This window comes from Amborella trichopoda, chromosome 11 (genome assembly GCF_054954075.1).
Source record: "Amborella trichopoda isolate Santa Cruz 75 chromosome 11, AtrichopodaSantaCruz75HAP2 v2.0, whole genome shotgun sequence".
NCBI lineage: Eukaryota > Viridiplantae > Streptophyta > Magnoliopsida > Amborellales > Amborellaceae > Amborella > Amborella trichopoda.
In genome coordinates, this window is record NC_142346.1 from 25,667,812 (window position 1) to 25,687,850 (window position 20,039).

At 32.8% G+C, this 20,039-nt stretch overlaps 1 protein-coding gene across 20 annotated transcripts in view; it reads left to right on the top strand.

Moving 5' to 3' along the window:
- LOC18446498 (histone deacetylase 10, chloroplastic) overlaps nt 1-20,039 on the top strand; it is a 72,042-nt gene that overhangs the window by 17,973 nt on the left and 34,030 nt on the right. For 6 of the 20 annotated variants that reach the window (XM_088852228.1, XM_088852227.1, XM_088852221.1 and 3 more), the window contains 2 exons: nt 16,702-16,758; nt 17,468-17,993. In XM_088852228.1, coding sequence (XP_088708354.1) covers nt 16,702-16,758; nt 17,468-17,578 — 168 coding nt within the window. In that variant the 3' untranslated portion in view covers nt 17,579-17,993. Of the gene's footprint in view, nt 1-16,701; nt 16,759-17,107; nt 17,242-17,467; nt 17,994-20,039 lie in introns of those variants that run through there. The other 14 variants (XR_016044764.1, XR_016044759.1, XR_016044757.1 and 11 more) reach the window with 5 other exon arrangements.

The following is a 20,039-nucleotide window of genomic DNA, read 5'->3' on the forward strand; positions in this document are numbered from 1 at the left end:
TTGCATGTAATGGAGTATGCATTTTTTCCCATTTTTCTAATGGTAATGCAGTTGGGCTACAAGCACATGTTGTTGCTCCTGTATCAATTAGAATATCATGATGACATGGTTTATATCCTTAAAAATTAAATTCTCCTAAAACGAACATATATCGCTTTCGATTTTGATTATGTGAAAAGATGATTTCTTCATCTACTCCTATTTTCATCCTGGATATAGTTATGGATTGTTGAGTCTCTTCTTGAAATTGTTGATTATTTTCTTGTTGATTATTTTCCAGTTCATCATCTTTTGTTTGTAGAGAAGAACTAGATTAAGGAAATATAAAAATTTGAATATTTTTGTAACCCTATGGTTTTTGTTTTACCGTAGCTTTTGATTTTTGATCTAGTTGATCGAAACTCAATATTCTTTCTTCAATAAAATTTTGGGTTTTTCAAAGCTTAATCTATTATTTGAGAAGAGTTGATCACTAAAATATATGTTGTTTCTAGAGGCTTGGAAAGTAATAGGCTGTATTTCCTTTTTGGAAACTTTTTTTGTAAAGGTTTCAATTAACTAATTAGCAGGGATCTCGAGATCTCACCAGTTGATTAATCTTGGTTGGATTTCTGTATCAAAGTTACGAGGTTCAACGTTTTCTACAAATCTACTGTCTATATTATTTGTTGAAGTCTTAGTCATACTGGTTAAATCATGAATTGCTTTCCATTATATTGCAAGATCGAAACTATTTTCTTTCATCCCAATATTTTTTGTTTGGATTAAACTTTTGACAATATCTTGAACGTTTTTTTTTTGCACTGAGATGAAATAGTTAGGTTTTATTTTAATTCAAACTCTTCCAGTGACAAGATTAGATTGTACACCTCCTATTATTGCCTTAATAGAATCGCTAAATCTTTTGTTCAAAGCAACAACTAATATTGGGGTGTCTATCCCTTGTCGAAATAACATTGTTATTTCGATTAGGATTACTCCAATATGCGTATATCTGAGTTTCTGATATTGCTTTACCAGTTTTGCAATTTTGGTTTTGTCAAAAATTGCTATTTCAACAGAACCATTTTCTGAGATTTTAGCAGTTGTATCACCACTAAGATATTCAAAGTGTCTAGCGTTCCAAACTTGGAACTTTGACAATTTATATATTTCTTCTTTTTCTAATTTAAGCTCATCGATTGTGAATTCTTCATGAATTACATCTCCTAATGTAAGAACTTCTGGATGCTCTTTATCAGGAACTTCTGTTATAAGTTCTTCATTCATTATGAAGACAAGTTCTGATTCTGAATCCCTGTTTTCTGATTCAGTCTCAACTTCGAATATAATTGGTTCGTTATCAGAAATTTCTTCTCCAAAACATATTTCATAATTATTTTCTTCAAGGATTCTTATCATATTTTCTTAACATATTTTCCTTTTTGAGTACAAATTGGGGCAATATGTCATTCTTCATTGCATATATAACAATGACAACTCCTTTTGGGTTTGTTTATATTCTTCTTGACTATATATTGTTTTTTACGATTGATTTTTTTTTTTATTCTTCTCCTTCCATTTGAAGTTTTTCAAAAGAAAAATTTCGTTTGTTTTTTATTTTAGCAACCAAATTCAAAATTATTTTTTAGAATTCGGCTGCAATCTTTTTCTCCTAGTCCTTTTTTGACTTGCTTTTTTGCTTTTAAGTCTAAGCAATGACTTTCAATTTTTTGGAAAACAAATCTTATTCTATTTCCCATAGTATCATTTGATGATGTAGTACTGACATATTTACTATATTCAGTGTTACAAATTTCATCCGTGGTGATGGTAGTTTATGGAAAAATTGTTTCCATAATTTTGATTTATTTTCATTCAGCATTTGGTACCAATTTTGAAATTCTTTAGCAAAAGCTTTGAATTCTTTAATGTTACAAAGCGATATCTTTAAAAAGTATATTATGCATCATTTTGCAGTTTATACTCATCTATGTGTCCACAAAATTTTCGTTTAAGATTTTGGTGAAATCTTTCTGGATGTCTTCCATTTTCCTTTTTCTACTAAGCATATTAGTTTTTTCTTCTTGCCCTCTAGTTGAAGCTTCCCATTTTCTAAGAAATTGCAAAGTATTTCCTTGCAATGTTCCTGCTAAATGGTCTAGAATTTTTTCTCTAGACCAAACTATTTTGTAATTTGTTAAGACTAGAGGCATGGATTGAGCCCAATCATCAATGGCTTGACCATATTCTCCAAAAGGTATTTTTTTAGATCAAGACGTGCCATTTACATTGACATTTTGTTTGTGTATATCATCTCTTCTAGAGTTTACCTCAGGGATGGGTTTTGAAAAGGAAGGAGAAGCTTTTTCTTCTTCGTTCTTAAAAAATTCTTCGTTTTTGATATTTTGAACGTATTACTCAAATTCTTCGCGTGTCCAATGCCTAGTTTCTGGGTCTGATTCTGGATGATCTGGTTCTTCAATTTTTCTTTTACCATTTGATTCAGAGTATTTTGTTTCAAACTCTTCATTTTTAAATTCTGATTCGTTTATTTCGCTTGCAACAATCTTTTCTGATTCTGCATCACTATCATCTAAACTGATTATTAGATGATAATTGTTTCTTAACATGAGTTTTTCATGTTTAGTCAATAATCTTTGCGTATTAGAAATAATATTATTTCTTATTTTTATATCTTTTTCTTTTATATATCTTTATTTCTAATATTCAATGATTTCTTTGATGGCTTTAAAGTTTTTTGAATCTTCTTCTAGAGTTAATATTTATGTTCCATAAAATAGCCTTTTATGGAACAACTAGTATTTACAGCAACTGATAACTGATTGAGAAAGAAAGCGAACTGAAACCAAGAACTGAAACTGAAGAGGTGAAGAGAGAAGGAGAACTCTATACTCCAAGACTCGTTGCCTCTTATGAGGGATGAGCTTCCCTTATATAACTTCGAAAAGGCTTCGTATAGTATAAAGATAAAGATTCTTTTTTATCTTGAACAATGTACGTCCGAGCATCTTGAATAGTAAAAGTTTTGAATAATTGTACGAAAAAGGGGTTCGTACAACATCTTGCACAATGAAAGTAGAACACGTGTTGTGTTCGTACTGTCGGCAGAGTGTAAGTTAAACACGTGTTGTGTTCGTACTATCGGCAGCATGTTTGTAGGACTCATGTGCTGAATAAAGTTGCAGTCGTATTGTCCTATCAATCTTATCAGATACTTTATCGGATACTTTACTTGTATAATAAGTATCTATATGGTCCCACCATCCTTCTTCAACTTTGCATCATGTTATCAAGATTGGCTTCTCCAACAATATCGAAACTGAAACTTTTAGGACTATTTGGATTTTGATCTTCTTCATTTTCTTGACCTTCAACAATATCTTATGTTTCTAGGAGTAGATCTAAAGGAAGGTTCCTTTTCATCGAAGTCGCAACATTTCTATTTGATTTAGCTTCAGTTTTGAAATTTAAAATATGTTCTTATATCCATAATAGAAATCTCATTATGATTCATGTTTTGTCCTTCAGTTAATAGAAAATCATTATCTAAAGCTTCTTCAAGATACCATATTTGATATGGCTGAAAAAATCTTTCCCTACTTCTCCAACCAATGGTGCTGGTTATATGAAACAATTGGGAATTGAACCTGTATGTTTTGGAGACCAAAAAATCATACTTTTAATGAAAATTGGAAAGCTTTGTAATTGCATCGAGTCTAGATGCTCAAATAACATTGTTCTAGTTAATCCCCATTCGATTGCCTCTTGACTCCAAGGTTCATGATTTATATAAAATATCAATTTGGGGAGAGTTTGATAATTATAGTAAATATTACAGGAGTACTTGTTTAGTAACTCCGGGATTAGAAAAAACTGTTCTTTATCAGTTTCATCAGAGATTTTAGAAAATATTTCAGGAGGAAGTACCTATTTGGCCTTCTCGTAGAAACAAATTCGCTTTATTTATTCGAATATTTAATAACTGGATTGATTATCCAAGTATCGGGATATTTCGAAAAAACTATTTATTTTTTCAAAAGTGAATTCCTCACTTTAATCCATTTGTTTAATGCATTCAAATATTTTTTATTTTATTTTTGAAAATGACACAGACTGACTTGCTATCAGGTATATTAAGAATTCTTAAAAAACTTTGTAGATATTTTTTTTCTACAATTTTATCAGGGAAATTCTTAATTTTGACAATAATATGTTTTTGTAATCTTATTCCGTTATGGACTAAGATTATTCCTAGAAATTCAATTGATGTTTTTTCAACTTCAATCTTTTTAGGACTTAATATAATTCCATTTTCTAAGAATTTATTACATATTATATGTTGATGTTCTCTATGGTCCTCTTAAGGTTTTAGAAAATACCAAAACATCTTGAATATAAACAATACAAAATTCTGTTAGTTCTGAAAAGATTTTGTCCATCCATCTTTGAAAGATTTGAGGAGCATTGCATAATCCAAATGGCATGACCTTGCATTGATAATGGCTGTAGGGTGCACTAAAAGCAGTCAAGGGTTTTGATTCTTTTGTCAACATTATTTTCCAAAAGCTTGATTTGCAATCAAATTTGCTAAAGTATTTAGCAATTTTTTTTTTGATCGATTAATACATCTTTTCTAGGTATCAAGTATCCGTCAAACTCTAGATTTTCCTTCAATCTTTGGTAATTTGTAACCATTCTGGCCTTATCTCTTTTTCTTCATGATGGTTTTTTACCATAAATACAGGGCTAGAATATGGACTTGTAGTAGGCTCTATTAGTCCTTTTTCCAGAAGATCTTTTATTTGGATAGAGAATTCGTCTATATCTTTTTTAGCATAGGCTATCGGTTTTACTCTGATAATCTTGTTTGGATCACAGAGTTTTAAACTACAGTATCTAGGATTTCTAGACCATAGCTTTAAAGGATTTTCACTAAAATTTTGTTTTCGGTGTTTGGTAAACCCAATGATTCTCATTGAGTTCTTTTATTTCATTTAAACATTCACCATGTTTTTGTGGTGTAAATCCTATTTGACATCTATACTTGTATTCAACAAGTATTGGTATTGATACCTCTCACCTTTTAGGGTAACAATGAGCATGGTATCATGCATATCTATTGGATAGTGATTTTGAAGAAAGTTATTTCCAAGAATAAAATCACCATGCATAAAAGGAAAACATAGAATTTTTAGAATAGAAATTGTTTTATTTCCTAACCAAACTGCAACATTTTTGGCTTTATACTCTATCTGAGTATTATTACCATCAATACTAGTTGCATGTATTGGAGTATGCATTTTTCCCATTTTTCTAATGGTAATGCAGTTGGGCCACCGACACATGTTATTGATCCTGTATCAATTAGAATATCAAGATGATATGGTTTATGTCCTAAAAAATTAAATTCTCCTAAAACGAACATATATCGCTTTCAATTTTGATTATGTGAAAAGATGATTTCTTCATCTCCTCCTATTTTCATTCTGGATATAGTTATGGATTGTTGAGTCTCTTCTTGAGATTGTTGATTATTTTCTTGTTCATTATTTTCCAGTTCATCTTCTACTGTTTGTAAAGAAGAACTTGATCCAGGAAATGTAGGAATTAGAATATTTTTGTAACCCAATGTTTCTTGGGAATAAGGTCTGTAGTACTCGTTTTTCTCAAAGCATGATAATTTATTCGACCTAATCTACCATGCCATAAAGAAAAGGAATGAATCTTATACGTAGAAGAAGAGGTACCTTTTTCCAGTATGTACATTGACTTTGAACACTACCTTCAGAGGCACATCCCATCCCTCGAAAACATCACTCTTTGAAAAGATAAACTTGTCAGACTCAAAGACAAGTTTGAAACCCCTCGTTATTTAAAAGGTATGCAAGCACCAGCTTTCTTTAGACTTCAGGGGCATGATAAACGTCCTGAAGGACATAAATTCGAACTTCATTGTCCCTTTACCAACTACCTTAGAGGAAGAAGAATTGCCCTTGTAAAGGACGGTTTCCTCCGCCACCATTTCGTAAGCCCTAAACATGTTTATGTTATTAGAGATATGTTTGGTCCTTCCTGAGTCCGACCATGGTGTAGTGGCCCCTAATGACATTTACTTCAGAGATCATGGCTACCAATAGTTCTTTAGCTACATTGGCTTAAGCCAGCTGCTTCTTTTGAATTCTACAGAATTTTTGTACATGGCTTGCTTTGTAGCAAGAATAGCATAATATGGTTTCTTATCTTTGTCTTGAGCTGTCTTTGGTTTTGGAGCTTTAGTAGCTTTCTTATCTTTTTTCTTTTGCTTAATCTTGCTTCCTTTTTGTCCTTGAGTTTTTCTTTTTCGAACCTTTAATTACATCGGCTTTGGTGATCATCTGTGACTTTTACTCTTTTAGATCTTAAAGTCTAGTCTCCTCTTCAATTGTTAAATGAGTCATCAACTGTTCCAAGCTCAAAACTTCTTACTTACGCATCAATGTATTTCTATAATCTTTCCAAGAGGATGGTATTTATCTACTATTGCAACAACATGGAACGACTCGTCAAGTTTAACACCATTTGATGCAAGTTCATTTGCTACAATTTGAAAACCATGGACTTGTTCCAACATTGATATCTCTTTTGTAATCTTAAAATTCAAGTATCTGCTAATGAGATACTTCTTTCTTCCGACATCTTCCATTTTATATTTGCTTCCAGAGCTTCTCACAGGTCCTTTGCAATTAGCATTCCTAAGTAGATATCAAACATAAGATTATTCAAAGCATCCAGGAGATGCCCTTTGATCTTTTCCCCACTGTTGAATTTCTTGGGCAATCTGATTACAGGTGGTCTGCATACTGATATTCTGATCACCAGCAGATTCGAAAGTTGTAATGGCAGTTTTTGTTACAACAAAGTCGTGGTTTCGTCAATACATAATCCACTTTTAAGGTCTCAACAAAAATTGAACCTTGGACTTCCACCTTCTAAAATTTGTGCCATAATAACGTTCCAACCTCACAAAATATTAGGTCATTGATTTTAGCAAGTTTCGAGTAGCCATCTCGTGGTATAAATCAAAGCATTTATCACTTCAGTTAATCCCCTTGGTTGAAGTCAATTTTTAGTATGAACTCTGAAACATCCAAGATCCAGTTCATCCCCGTAAGGCTGGGTTTGGTTTTGAAGGTTTAGTGAGAATTAGATTGAGATTTGGAGGCACAAGAGAACTTGCTTTTTTCCAAGTGGTAAATACCTCTGACTCAACGAAATTCTAAGTGTAATTCTGTCCTGGCATGCTCACTCCTAAGATACTACTGGCTGAACTAAAATGAGTCGTAGTGAACTTGAAGTGCACTCGTGAAGATCTTTTAAATCATAGTTGTTATCAAATCTTATTGTCAAATTGATAAGATGTCAATAGATCTCAATTTGATACTGGGATAAAAGGGTCAGTAGACCTCAACTAAATTTACAAATCTTAAAAATTGCTTCCCAAAAGTCCCATGTTTCTTGCTATTGAGAATTAAAAACAATTTCAAAGAGCAGAGACTTTTTCATTAACCATCAATTTCTCACACTCTTACACTTTATGTATATAGGTATGTATGTATGTGTGTGTATATATTTACAAAGGTCAATATTAGAATGAGTTGTGATGAGTGTATTTATAAAAAAATCATTACTTTTCATTTAAAAAATTATTTTAATAGGTAACTTATTCATTAAGTAAGGGCAAGTTTGAAATTTTTGCAAACGTACAATGGTATTTTGTAAGTTAGTGTTCTAGAATTTTATTTGTAGAGTACACCTTGTCTTTTAGTAAAAATTTCAACTTTACCTCTTATGAAGATGAAAAAGTACCTATTGTCTTTTAATGATATTTGCACAAATACCTTTACTTGATGAGTAACATAGCAATAAAAATGTAATTTTTTTTAAAAATGAAACCACAATTAGTAAATATGTCCTTCACAACGTACTCTAACGTTAACCTTTGTAATTTGAAGAGTTGTGAATTGTAGATTAACCCATATATATATATATATATATATATATATATATATATATATATATATATACATGCTGTAGACTTGGGTATGACCAGGTTTGATTTTTCCATATTGGTTTGGAAAAATATTGTTTGACCTTTTGAATCCATTTGTCTAGCATTTGGACATAAGGTATTCATTACTTTATAACATATTTGGCAAACAAATGCTAGGTTTTGTGAACCCGGGTCCATGTTTAACCCTTGAGTTTTAAGATTTAAAGTTAAAACTTTCAAGAGATTGGATCTGTTAGGGCCACTGAAAAATTTGGGAAACAATTGAAGTAAATGGGCTCATTACAGAGACTAGATTCTATTATTTCTAATAAGGAGTCAGTGAATCGTTTATGTCGACTGTCTCTTAGAGAGCAAAACAGAAGCCCGAATCAAAGCTCCAGAAAACAAAGACCCTGAGCAAATAACAGAATATGCTGATGGAGAGATAGAAATCTGTTTCCATCCTTCAGAAGGACCACATTAAGAATAGCTTAGTATCAAGGATCCTCCCAGAAGTTCTACTTCTTCAATCCCACAATCAGAACATGAAAGATTAGCTTCCCATAGAAGGACTATTATCGAAAGACTAAATAGAACTCCAATCCAGGTCTAGCAACCAGTCTATAGAATTAAGACCCCAGGTTCTTCTGAAATAGAAGAACAAGAGCCAACTCCTTTCGATCTAGATTTTGATATTAATGTTATTCAAAACAGAAGAATTTGTAATAGATAAAGAATGGATTAAAAAAGACTTCTACTCTGAAGAAAACAAACTGATACGATAATGGTTTTTTAAATAACTTAAAGAACCATTAAGGGATGCCTTTCATTATAAATTTAACAAATTTATGTTAAAACATAAGGCAACTGTTAAATTCTTTAAATGGCTAAAATACATAGGCAAAGATTATAATATCAAAATCCCAAAATTTGAAGTAAATATGGTAGAAAAATCCTTTCAAACGTATCAAACCTCCAAGGGAGAAACAATTGAGTTCATCCATCCCCTTGAGACTAGTTTAGTACTTACAGGAGAAAAATTAGGGGAAAAAATCGAAATTAGAGCCTCACCTCTAAAATTAGGACCCAAAGAAGGAGAGCTAAGCATGGCTAATCTTGATAAGATACCACATATTATTGAACAAAACAATTATACAAACATTTTCCTCCAAACAATAGGAAAACAAACCACCCGAATAGAAAATGCCATACATAAGTTAAAACCAACTCTTGAACCAAGAAACTCAGATAAAAAAAAGGAAGCCGTCCTTTTTGAGCCTCCTCCAACAATTGATGCAGGGAAGTTCAGCCTGCAAGGAATAAAGAAAAAAGAGGAGAATAGTGAGCTGATAGATGAACTGGTCAATAGAGTGAAAAAACTGAATATTAATGATAAGGGTCAATCTTCAAAAATCCAAAAGGGAAAGTCCAAGTCTTAAAAAAGGTACTTGAAGAAAAAATTGAAGAAATAGATAAAGCTTTTAAAACTGAAAGCTTAGAAATAAATAGGATTGACTATGGCAAAAAGGTAAGACTAGTATCCCAAACTCGGATGTATTATCCTAGGCCTACTCCTGTAGACTTACAAATAGAAGAAGATTTGATATCAACCTCAGTTTTTTACTCAGGAAAATCCATAGAAAATTGGAATATTGATGGAATGGCAGAAAATCAAATCCTAAACCTCATGAAGCACATAACTCTGTACGCCACTACTTGCAAAGCAAGTGGAAATTAGGATCAAGAGATAGCTAAAGCTATAATATGTGGATTCACTAGCTGGTTAAGAGGTTGGTGGGACTTTCATATGGATGAATATTCCAAATATCAAATATTAAATGCTACAAAACAATGGATAGTCAAAAGAGAAGATGGTCAAGAAACAATAATACAAGAAGGGAATGCAGTCAATACATATCTATACCATAACCCTTCATTTTGTAGGAAGTATCGCTCTGCTAGCAGCAAGATCTGAGGACTTATAATCCAACCTTAGGTGTCCAACACTTTCCCATTCTAAGTGGTACAAAGTTGTATTCTTCTCCCGACTACTGTCAAGAGAAGACAGAAAATCAGACCATTGGAAAGAGAAATTCATAACTGGTTTACCACATCTCTTTGCCGAAAAGGTAAAAACCAGACTGAAAAACAAACATGGGGGACTTATTCCTTATTCTTTGAATACCTTAGGCGAATTATCAGTAGAAATTTGTGCTGAGGATCTGTCCTTGTGTACAGACTAAAAACTTAGAAGACAATTAGAAAAACAAAGAATAACGGGGAGAAAGGAGCTAGGAGACTTTTGTGAGCAATTTGGATTTAATACTTTACCCCCTTCAAAGCCTTTTTCCAAAAGAAAACATGAGACAATTAAACGAAGAAAGTTCAAACCTTACCAAAAGACAAGAGATAAATTCTCCAAAAAATTTCTAAAAGACAAACCATCCTTCAAACACAAGGGAAGAAAGAAAATCCCTGTTTGCTACAATTGTGGCAAAGTTAGTCATTATAAAAATAAGTGCAGGGTCCAAAAGAAAATCAATTCTTTAGAATTAAACGACCATATCAAAACCCAATTATTTGAGATACTCCAAATTGGGAATGAAAATTCAGACTCCTCTGGATCAGAAGAGGAAATGTTAATTGGAGAAATAAATGATGAAGATATCATTTTCACTAGCTCTGATTCCGATTCTAAAAATGAAGAAGACCGAGGAGAAGAAAAGGATAATTGCCAATGTAACTACTATAAGGCAATAATAGATATGAATGGTTTGCATATCAATACCCTCACAAAAGAAGAAGATCTAATTGTAAATCTTATTGACAAAATAATAGACCCTGAGGCGAAAAGAAAACTACAGTTTTCAAGATATTCTAAAAAGAGTACAAAATAAAACTCATAAAGAAAAGGAACCTTCAATATCTGAGCTAAAACCTAAAATTAATGAAGTTAGAAATGAACTGATAACTCTGAAGTTAAGAGTCCAATCTTTAGAACTAGCTTAGAATCCAATCATTGAACCCAATGAAAATGAGAATATAGAGGAAGAATTTGATTAATTAATAACTGAACATAATATCCCCATCCCACCAGAAGTCGAGGATACCCTTCCTAAACCCACAACTTCTACAGCTGGGATGAATATATTAGAGAAAATTCAAACTTGTGAATATATAAATTTGGTAGACAAAATAATAACTCAAAAATGGTTTACCAAAATAAAATCGTAGTACAAAAGGAATGCAGTTTTCAAACCATCGCTTTAATAGACTCAGGTGCAGGCCTGAATTGTATCAATGAAGGTTTGGTACCAACTAAATATTTTAGTAAAACTACCCAAATTCTTGATACAGCAGATGGAAGTAAAATGCTCATAAACTACCAATTGACTGCTACTGCAGTATGCAACAATGGTACTTGTTTCAATTTTCCATTTATAATGGTAAAAGGATTAAGCCAACCTGTTATTTTAGGGACTCCATTTTTTAATATGCTCTATCCAATAAAAATAGATGATATAGGGATAGAAGCTAACATTGAAGGAAATAAGGTAAAATTTACCTTCATTGAAAAGCTCAGAGTCCACGAAATTAACAAAATTAAAAACACCATTTCCTCCAAAGAAAATTTTTTGTACCATTTAAAGAAGAAATAAAATATAAAAATATAGAGGAAAAACTCTCTCCCAAAAATACAAGACAAAATCAAATCTTTAAGAATAAATATGGAAAAAGATATTTGTGCAGATATTCCCAATGCATTTTGGAATAGGAAGCAACATATAGTAAAATTACCATATCAACCAGATTTCAAATAAAGCAAAATTCCTACCAAAGCTAGACCCATCCAAATGAACAACAGGTTACTTGAAATTTGCAAAAAGGAAATATAAGAATTATTAGAAACGAAGCTCATAAGAAAAATTTCATCACCTTGGAGTTGCTCGGCTTTCTATGTGGAAAAAGCCTCGGAGATAGAACGAGGAACTCCGCGATTGGTCATAAACTACAAACCACTCAATAAAGTCTTGAGATGGATTAGATATCCAATCCCAAACAAAAGAGATTTTTTAGATAGGCTAGTCAATGTTTGTATATTTTCAAAGTTCGATCTCAAATCAGGCTACTGGCAGATCCAGATTGCCGAAGAAGACAGATATAAAACCGCCTTTAACGTCCCATTTGGGCAATTTGAATGGAATGTTATGCCTTTTGGATTAAAAAATGGACCCTCTGAATTTCAAAATATCATGAATGAAATCTTTAATCCCTATACCAAATTTGTGATTGTCTATATTGATGATGTGCTTGTTTTTTCAGAATCAATCGAGCAACACTAGAAACATTTACATACATTCATCAAAGCAATAAAAAATGCTGGCTTAGTGGTTTCTGCAAGAAAAAATAAATCTTTGCCAGTCAAAAATTAAATTTCTAGGGCATAATATTTTCCAAGGACGCATCATTCCTATTGATAGGGCAATAGAATTTGCATCTAAATTTCCAGATATAATTTTTGACAAAACCGAGTTACAAAGGTTTCTTGGATGCCTAAGTTATATTTCAGATTTTTATAAAGATTTAGCAATTGATGCAAAACCTCTATTTCAAAGATTAAAGAAAAACCCTCCAGCTTGGATGGACGAACATACTATAGCTGTAAAAAAGATCAAAATAAAGGCTAAAGAATTACCATGTCTGGCACTATCTAGTCCTTCAGCATTTAAAATAGTTGAAACAGATGTCTCAGAACAAGGATTTGGTGCCATACTAAAACAGAAGGTAAACGATCAAGAACACTTGGGTCGCTTTACATCTAATACTTGGAATCCTACTCAACAAAATTACCCAACTATAAAAAAGGAAATTCTGGCAATAGTTCACACCATTACCAAATTCCAAAGTGATCTACTTAATCAACCATTTTTTTTAAGAACAGATTTTAAAGCAGCAAAGGATATCTTCCAGAAAGATGTAAAAAATCTAGTAGCCAAATAAATTTTTGCAAGATGGCAAGGTATTCTTTCAGCTTTCAAATTTACTATTGAACATATTAATGGTAAAAATAATTATCTGCCTGACTTCTTGACTCGAGAATTCTTGCAGGGAAGACAGAAGGGAAGGCGAGCAACCTCAGAGATAACAATGGACATAGTTCCTAGTCCAGGGTTATCCCTGGCATCTCCATCAACACCAAAATCCTTAATAAGAAAACAAATTCAGGATATTGATACATCCCCATCTCAAAATCCAATATGCACTCAAATTCCTAGTGCAAAATCAAAATATTTAGAGACAACATATGTTCCACTGCTGGTCATCGAAAATGAGCATCAGTCCAAACATCTGACTGAAATAGCTGCCTTATATCTAAGGCAACATATGCATCCAAACAATGGAGAAAAATGCAGGGAATGTTATGAATGTATATTAATAGAAACCGAATCAGTCTTCATAGCATACTCCAAATTTCAAATAAAAAAGGTTATCACTTACAAAGAGTGGGGATTGGACCCTTTAAAACCCAAGGTCATAAAATCAAAAGGATTTAAAATCAAATTCTATCACTATTATGAATATATGAAGGCTTGGGATGAAGTCTTCGCGTACCAAAATACAAAAAATTCTCATAGTTGGTACATACAGTTTAAAATAACTGACCCAAATGATTTCCCGAACTGGTTTAAAAATTTGGTTCTCCATATGGGGATCCACAGACCAGATACTCCCAATAAAACTCCAAATTTCTCAGAGAAAATTCTCTGATTTTAATACAAGAAGTTTAAAAAGAAACTTCCACTTATATTTTATGGCCTTATATCAGGTCCCATGGATTTTAAAATGGGAGTACCAGATTTCATTAGACAATATGGATAGATATGATTATCTTCCAACACTACACCGCCAAATTACTATCAAATGGTGGGATAGTTACAAAAATGACTCCCTAAATCCCAACAAAATCAAAATGAAATTTGTATAATCTTCTCCACCTCCAAAGATGGACATTTCAGAATGTGTGACCCTTCTCCAACAACAACATCCCTCCATGTCTAAAGACGAACTAAAACTCAATATATATACATATGTACATATGTATATATACATATATATACATATGTACATATATGTATATATACACATATATACATTTATATATATATATATATATATATATATATATATATATATATATATATATATATATATATATATATATATATATATATATATATATATATATATATATATATATATATATATATATATATATATATATATATATGGAGTTAACTTTTACATGCCCAAGGGCTGATCAATAGTATTTGCCCAACGACCCAAATTGAATCTTGCCCAATCTGACAGTCATAATTACATTTTGTATTTGAATTTTAATCTTTTTTATATAAATCCAAGACAATTGAAATTTGGAGCATCCAGTCTTCTCATTAATGCGCACCAAATAAAAATATTAAAAGATAATTCATAAAAATAAATGACCAAAATACTTCTAGAACTTTCAAGGGTGTTTTGAACAATTTGTTTTTTACAAATTTGTTTTTAATATTTTATTAGGTTCACTTATTTTTCAAGAGTAAATGCTCAAAATAACAAATAATTTGGATTTGTATTAAAAAGAACCTAAAATTCTGAGATGAAACACAACCGTAGCCATCTGATCGGCCGAGACAAAATTTGGGCCTTCAGGTGCATACTATTTTATCAGCCCAAACAAAATCTTTTTCGATTTATATATATATATGTAGATACGTACATAATATAACAAAGTATATAATTATCACCCTCAAGTGACGTGTCCAAAAGAGGACATGAGACGTGTAGGTTAAGTGAAACATTAAAGACTAGAGTGCCGCATAAAGGTGACATGGCTTCAAGCTCTATTTTAAAGAAAAAGCCAGGCTCCAAAATAATATTAATAAATGGAGGAAAAATTAGCCAAAGAAAGAAAGAAATAATCCATATAAAAGTGGCTAGGCCGCATAAATAAAAGAAAGCAAGCTCATAGCTTGCAAAGGACTTGCGATGAACTTGTTCACTGTGGCAAACTTGTCCACGAGGTGGACATGTTTGCCGGGAGCCCATTGAAAAGAAAAAAAAAGGCTAGAGGCCCAAGGCTACCGTTCAAACAACAAAAACCACCAAAAATATATATAATTTTATTTATTTATTAGCTTTACTTTAAAATGTATATAAATACATGAGGATCATGGATGTTTTGAGACACAATTAACTAAAAAAAGTTACAGATTCAAGGATTTGCTGAGGGTCTCACAATATACTTAACAAATCTACATTTATACACAACAAGCTTGGCATACATTTGTCACTAAGAATATCCTATTTTCACTAAGAAGTTGCTATTATAAGGCCATATTGATAGATACACTACAATGGATCATATGGGCATGTTATGTTAATAATTGGTGAAGAGACTGTGGTTAGAGTGGCTTGCATCATGTCTCCTGAAAATGCACCTTTCCCAGCAAAGTTGCAAAATGTAATGGCCTAATCAAAAGTTTGTGTTTCTATTGCAAAAACTGATGATAAGGAGTAATTCATAAGTGGCCTATGCATAAAGTGGCTTGTCTTCTTGAGTATTGTACTCATTTTAATTCATGAATGCATTTGTCAAATTTAGAAATGTGGATAGAGGTTAAAAAAAATGCCAGGAGGCACCTAGGCAGTTTTTCTGTTGTTTTTTTGTCGAGGGTTGGGGGGGGGGGGGGGGGAAGGGGGGCGGTGGGCGGGTTTGAGCAGCTAGGTTCTGGGCGGGCATCAATGGTTCGAGGCGTCGTGACAAAAATACATGCATATATGTGCTCTCCCAATGAACATATATGAAATGTATTTGTTTCATTTATGTACACCTAAGGATTTTATTTATTTTAACTATGTATATATGCAAAAATGCGCACCTGGATGCTGTAAAATAGATTGAGAACATTGAATCACATTTCACAATTGTAATAAATTAGTACCCCTAATTAGTACACACTTGATAATATAAGATCAAACTAATTAAAAGTCTAAAAGATATAGATTTGATAATTAAATATCCATAAAGTAATAAAAAGTACTCAAATATTGAATAACTAATACAAAAATACATGTCCACAACCTCAAGTCCATAATCAGAGATTTGGATTTCCGTATACATTCCATCCAAATTTCCCATTTCCAAGCCACCATATAGTGAAAGTGATAAAAGTAAAATGTTACAAAATAAATTCAAAAAGAATTTAATATGCAATACAATTAAAATAAACTGGTCTATAATGATTTGTCAAATCTCTTTAAAAAAGAAAATTAAATATCAAAAGAATTTCATAAAGCCAAGGTTTTTTATTTTTTTTCTTTTGGGAAAAAGTAGTCTCAAACGAAATTTGGGTTTTTCTTTTTTTTTCTTCTAAATGTGTGAAGACATGCACACACACACACTTGCATCTGCACATACACACATTCGTGCACATAGACACGGAAACAGATTATATAAGCTCATTGGCTTAACTGTAACATCGGCTGTTTGGGGTGGGGTAAGGGGAGGGGTTGGGTGTGGATCAATGGACTTCTGTTTGTTTCTCCTTGAAGTCTTTTCATGGGGAATGCACAGCTACGGTCTATTTAATGTAACGTTTGTCATGCAGACATTTCAAGAGTCCTATGTTGCTGCTGGTGCAGGAATTACACTGATCGATTCTATTGTAAGTTTTGGTTATCCATTACGTCAAGCTGATTTTCAATGTAACATGTGTTTCACATTTAAGTCTTCCACCTTATTTTGGGCTTAATATGAAAGATAAGGATTTGTTGTTTTGGCGGTTCACTGTCAACAAATGGTTAGTAACCCGAAAAACACGCAGGGGCTTTTTATCTTAAAACTTTTAGATCATCTGTAGTTACCCCCAAGATTAATTTCATTAAATTTAAAATTAAGTGATTTTGATCACAAAAAATGCTCCAAATCATTGACCCCTGAGATGAATGGGCTATTTATGGATGATCAGATCTTGGGTTTTTAGTATGGCATTTTGTTTTGGATTTGTTTGCAAGGTGATTCAAAGATGATTTGAAAATTTCGGATCAAAAGCTTGTGAAGTGTGTTTAATTGGCATCTGGCCATGTGTACACAATGGGCTGCCAGTGCTAGACCACCAAATATGATTTATGTTGCATGCATTCTGGAGGTACTCTTTGCTTCATTTACTCTTTTGCTTGTTTACTTTTCTTACATATAAAGTTTTACTCTTTTGCTTTAAAGTTTTTGCTTCATTTACTCTTTTGCTTTAAAGTTTTTGCTTCATTTACTCTTTTGCTTGTTTACTTGTAATGTGTAATGATGGATAATTAGCAAATTATTGTGACTTGCATTTTCCTGTTTGCTAAAAATTTCATGCGAATTGCCAAGAGCAGCAAAAGCGAAAGCAGATATACCTGTTGGTTTTGCATTGGTTCGGCCTCCAGGTCACCATGCTATTCCAAAAGGCCCAATGGGATTCTGTGTCTTTGGAAATGTTGCCATAGCAGCTCGGCATGCTCAGCGTGTGCATGGACTCAAGCAAGTATTTATTATCGACTTCGATGTTTATCATGGGAATGGAACAAATGATGCCTTCTATGAAGACCCAGATATTTTTTTCCTTTCAACTCATCAGGTTAGAGGGCGTTTTATTAAAGATGATTTCTTTATGGATTTCACATCTATGTTGTGATATATATGCCTACTATGTTTATGGGTTGCAATCGCATAATTCCTTGTTTCTGGTGATCTACATCTGATGTCTGGGAACTGAAATAGCATATTCACATCAGGCTTTTATCAAGTCTTCATATGTTTAATGTGATTCTTATTGTCCACATGTGTCTTGGTTTGTCCACCATGTATATTGGATAATAGTCCCAATATTGTTTACTTAATAACTTAATGTTCATTCAAAGATATAACAACTACTGTTAGCCATAGGCCTTGCATGACTTCTATGGATTTCCAAACAAACTCCCACTAGATGACCTAATTCTACTCTTACTTGAACCTTGATTCATTGTTTTTAGTATGTAGCCAAAATGAGATTTTCTATTTGCAAATATCAACCTCCCATTTTTTCAAATACTCATGTACTCATTAAAACCTTAACAACTGTTGGGTTTTGTGGCCTTTAAACGTCTGGAGAGCTTGTAAAAAATGATATTTATAATAGAATATATATTTCAGTGGGAGTGTGTATGTTGACTGACCAAGGGTTGGGTGGTTTATAGCCTTGGTCATGTCCAAAATCCTTAGCCCTGGGCATGTGGCACTACCGAAAAGAATTTGCAGTGGGTCATCCCTTGTTGAGGTTGGAGAGATGCCTATGGATCATGATTGTAGGTCAGGAGAACTGTGTGGTCTCTTGTGTAAGGTTATAGGCCTGTGAGAGTAAGGGCCAAAGCCTGAACAAACTTCTGCATGGCATATACACATTACAACCACATTATTAGGAAGCAGCCCTATAAAAGGACGCGTGTACATGTGCATAAAGAGAGCTCCATTTGCAGTGTGGTGACAAGTGCTAGACTTGCTCTTAAAGGGGTGAACTGAAATCTACATTTCAAGATCATAATCCCACTGTTTATTATCTAACTTTGACAATCTAATCATGAGCCCTTGCTTTGAGACTATGGTCATAGGTCTTTGATGGGTTAGATAAGAAAACAGTACTGAATCATGGTTTCTAAGGCGAGTGGAGTGCCCTCATTGTCGTTAATTTTGACCCATTGGTACCAATTCACTCTTAGTATGTTTTATTTTGGCTTGAAATGTTTTTTTGATTTTTAAATATTTTTTAGAATTTTAAAATATTTTTTCTGCTGTATGTTTCATTAAAAGGGTATTTTTGAAAATTTCAAAACTTCAACTAACACATGTGGGACCAAGGATCAGCCCCGACTCCCTAAGGACCACGCCCTATTTTTTTAAACAAAAAATGGGCGCACCACTTTTTGTGAAAAAAATGGGTACACCACTTTTTGGGGATAAAGGGGGCACACCCCACCTCCGTTAAAAAGATTTATTCAATTTTGTTTTTTTCAACTTAGTGGGACACCACCTCTTTAGCAGAAAAGGTGGCACACAACTTCACCTTTTTAGCATAAAAGGTGGCATACAACGTTTTGAGGAATTAAAAGCCCCACGCCATGTTTTTTAGGTGAAAGGGAGGCACACCCCACTTTCTTAATTTTTGGTTCAAATTTTAAATTGGTTAATGATAAGAAATCTATTTAATTTTGAATTGGATTTGGTTTCCTATTCTAATGGGAGTTATTCAAAATTCAGATTATCTTTGATTATGGGAGATCTACATTATGATAAGATTAATTATATATCAATTTTAAATAGGAGTTGGACTTGGGTCAAAATATAAGGGGATAAAGTTCTTATCTTTCCACCTAAAATCATGATGACTGATTTGTGAGATGGATGGCCCTGGTTGAATCTCTCTTAGCCCACAGATTTCCTATTTATCCTAATGGCCTAGCTAGAAATTGGATAAGGTAATACTTAGAAAGAATCCCATTCCAAATTATGGCAAACTAGATCCTCTCTGTCTCACTCCCAAGTCTCTCTCCTCTTTCCTTCATGTCTCTCTCCCCTTTCCTTCATGCCACTTTCTCTCTCCTCTTATTTTGTATCATGCCACCCAAAGAAATGAAAACAAGGTTGATACAATATGAAACCCTAGAAGATAGGCTTGCTATATTTTGAAGAAAGAAGGCAGAAGTCTAACCCAGAGAGATATTAAATTACATATTCAACCCTAATATGTTCCTATAGGATTTGTGGAAACCCTAGTTGATTTTTGAGCTCTCTAAAACCCTAGAAAAAGAAATATTACCTTTAAAGCTTTCTTATCTCATAATTTCTAGCAACACCTTAAGGAGTAAAAGTGTATCATTGGTCAAGGAATCGGGTGTATAAAGTCCTGGTAAGATAACTCCAGGCATCTTC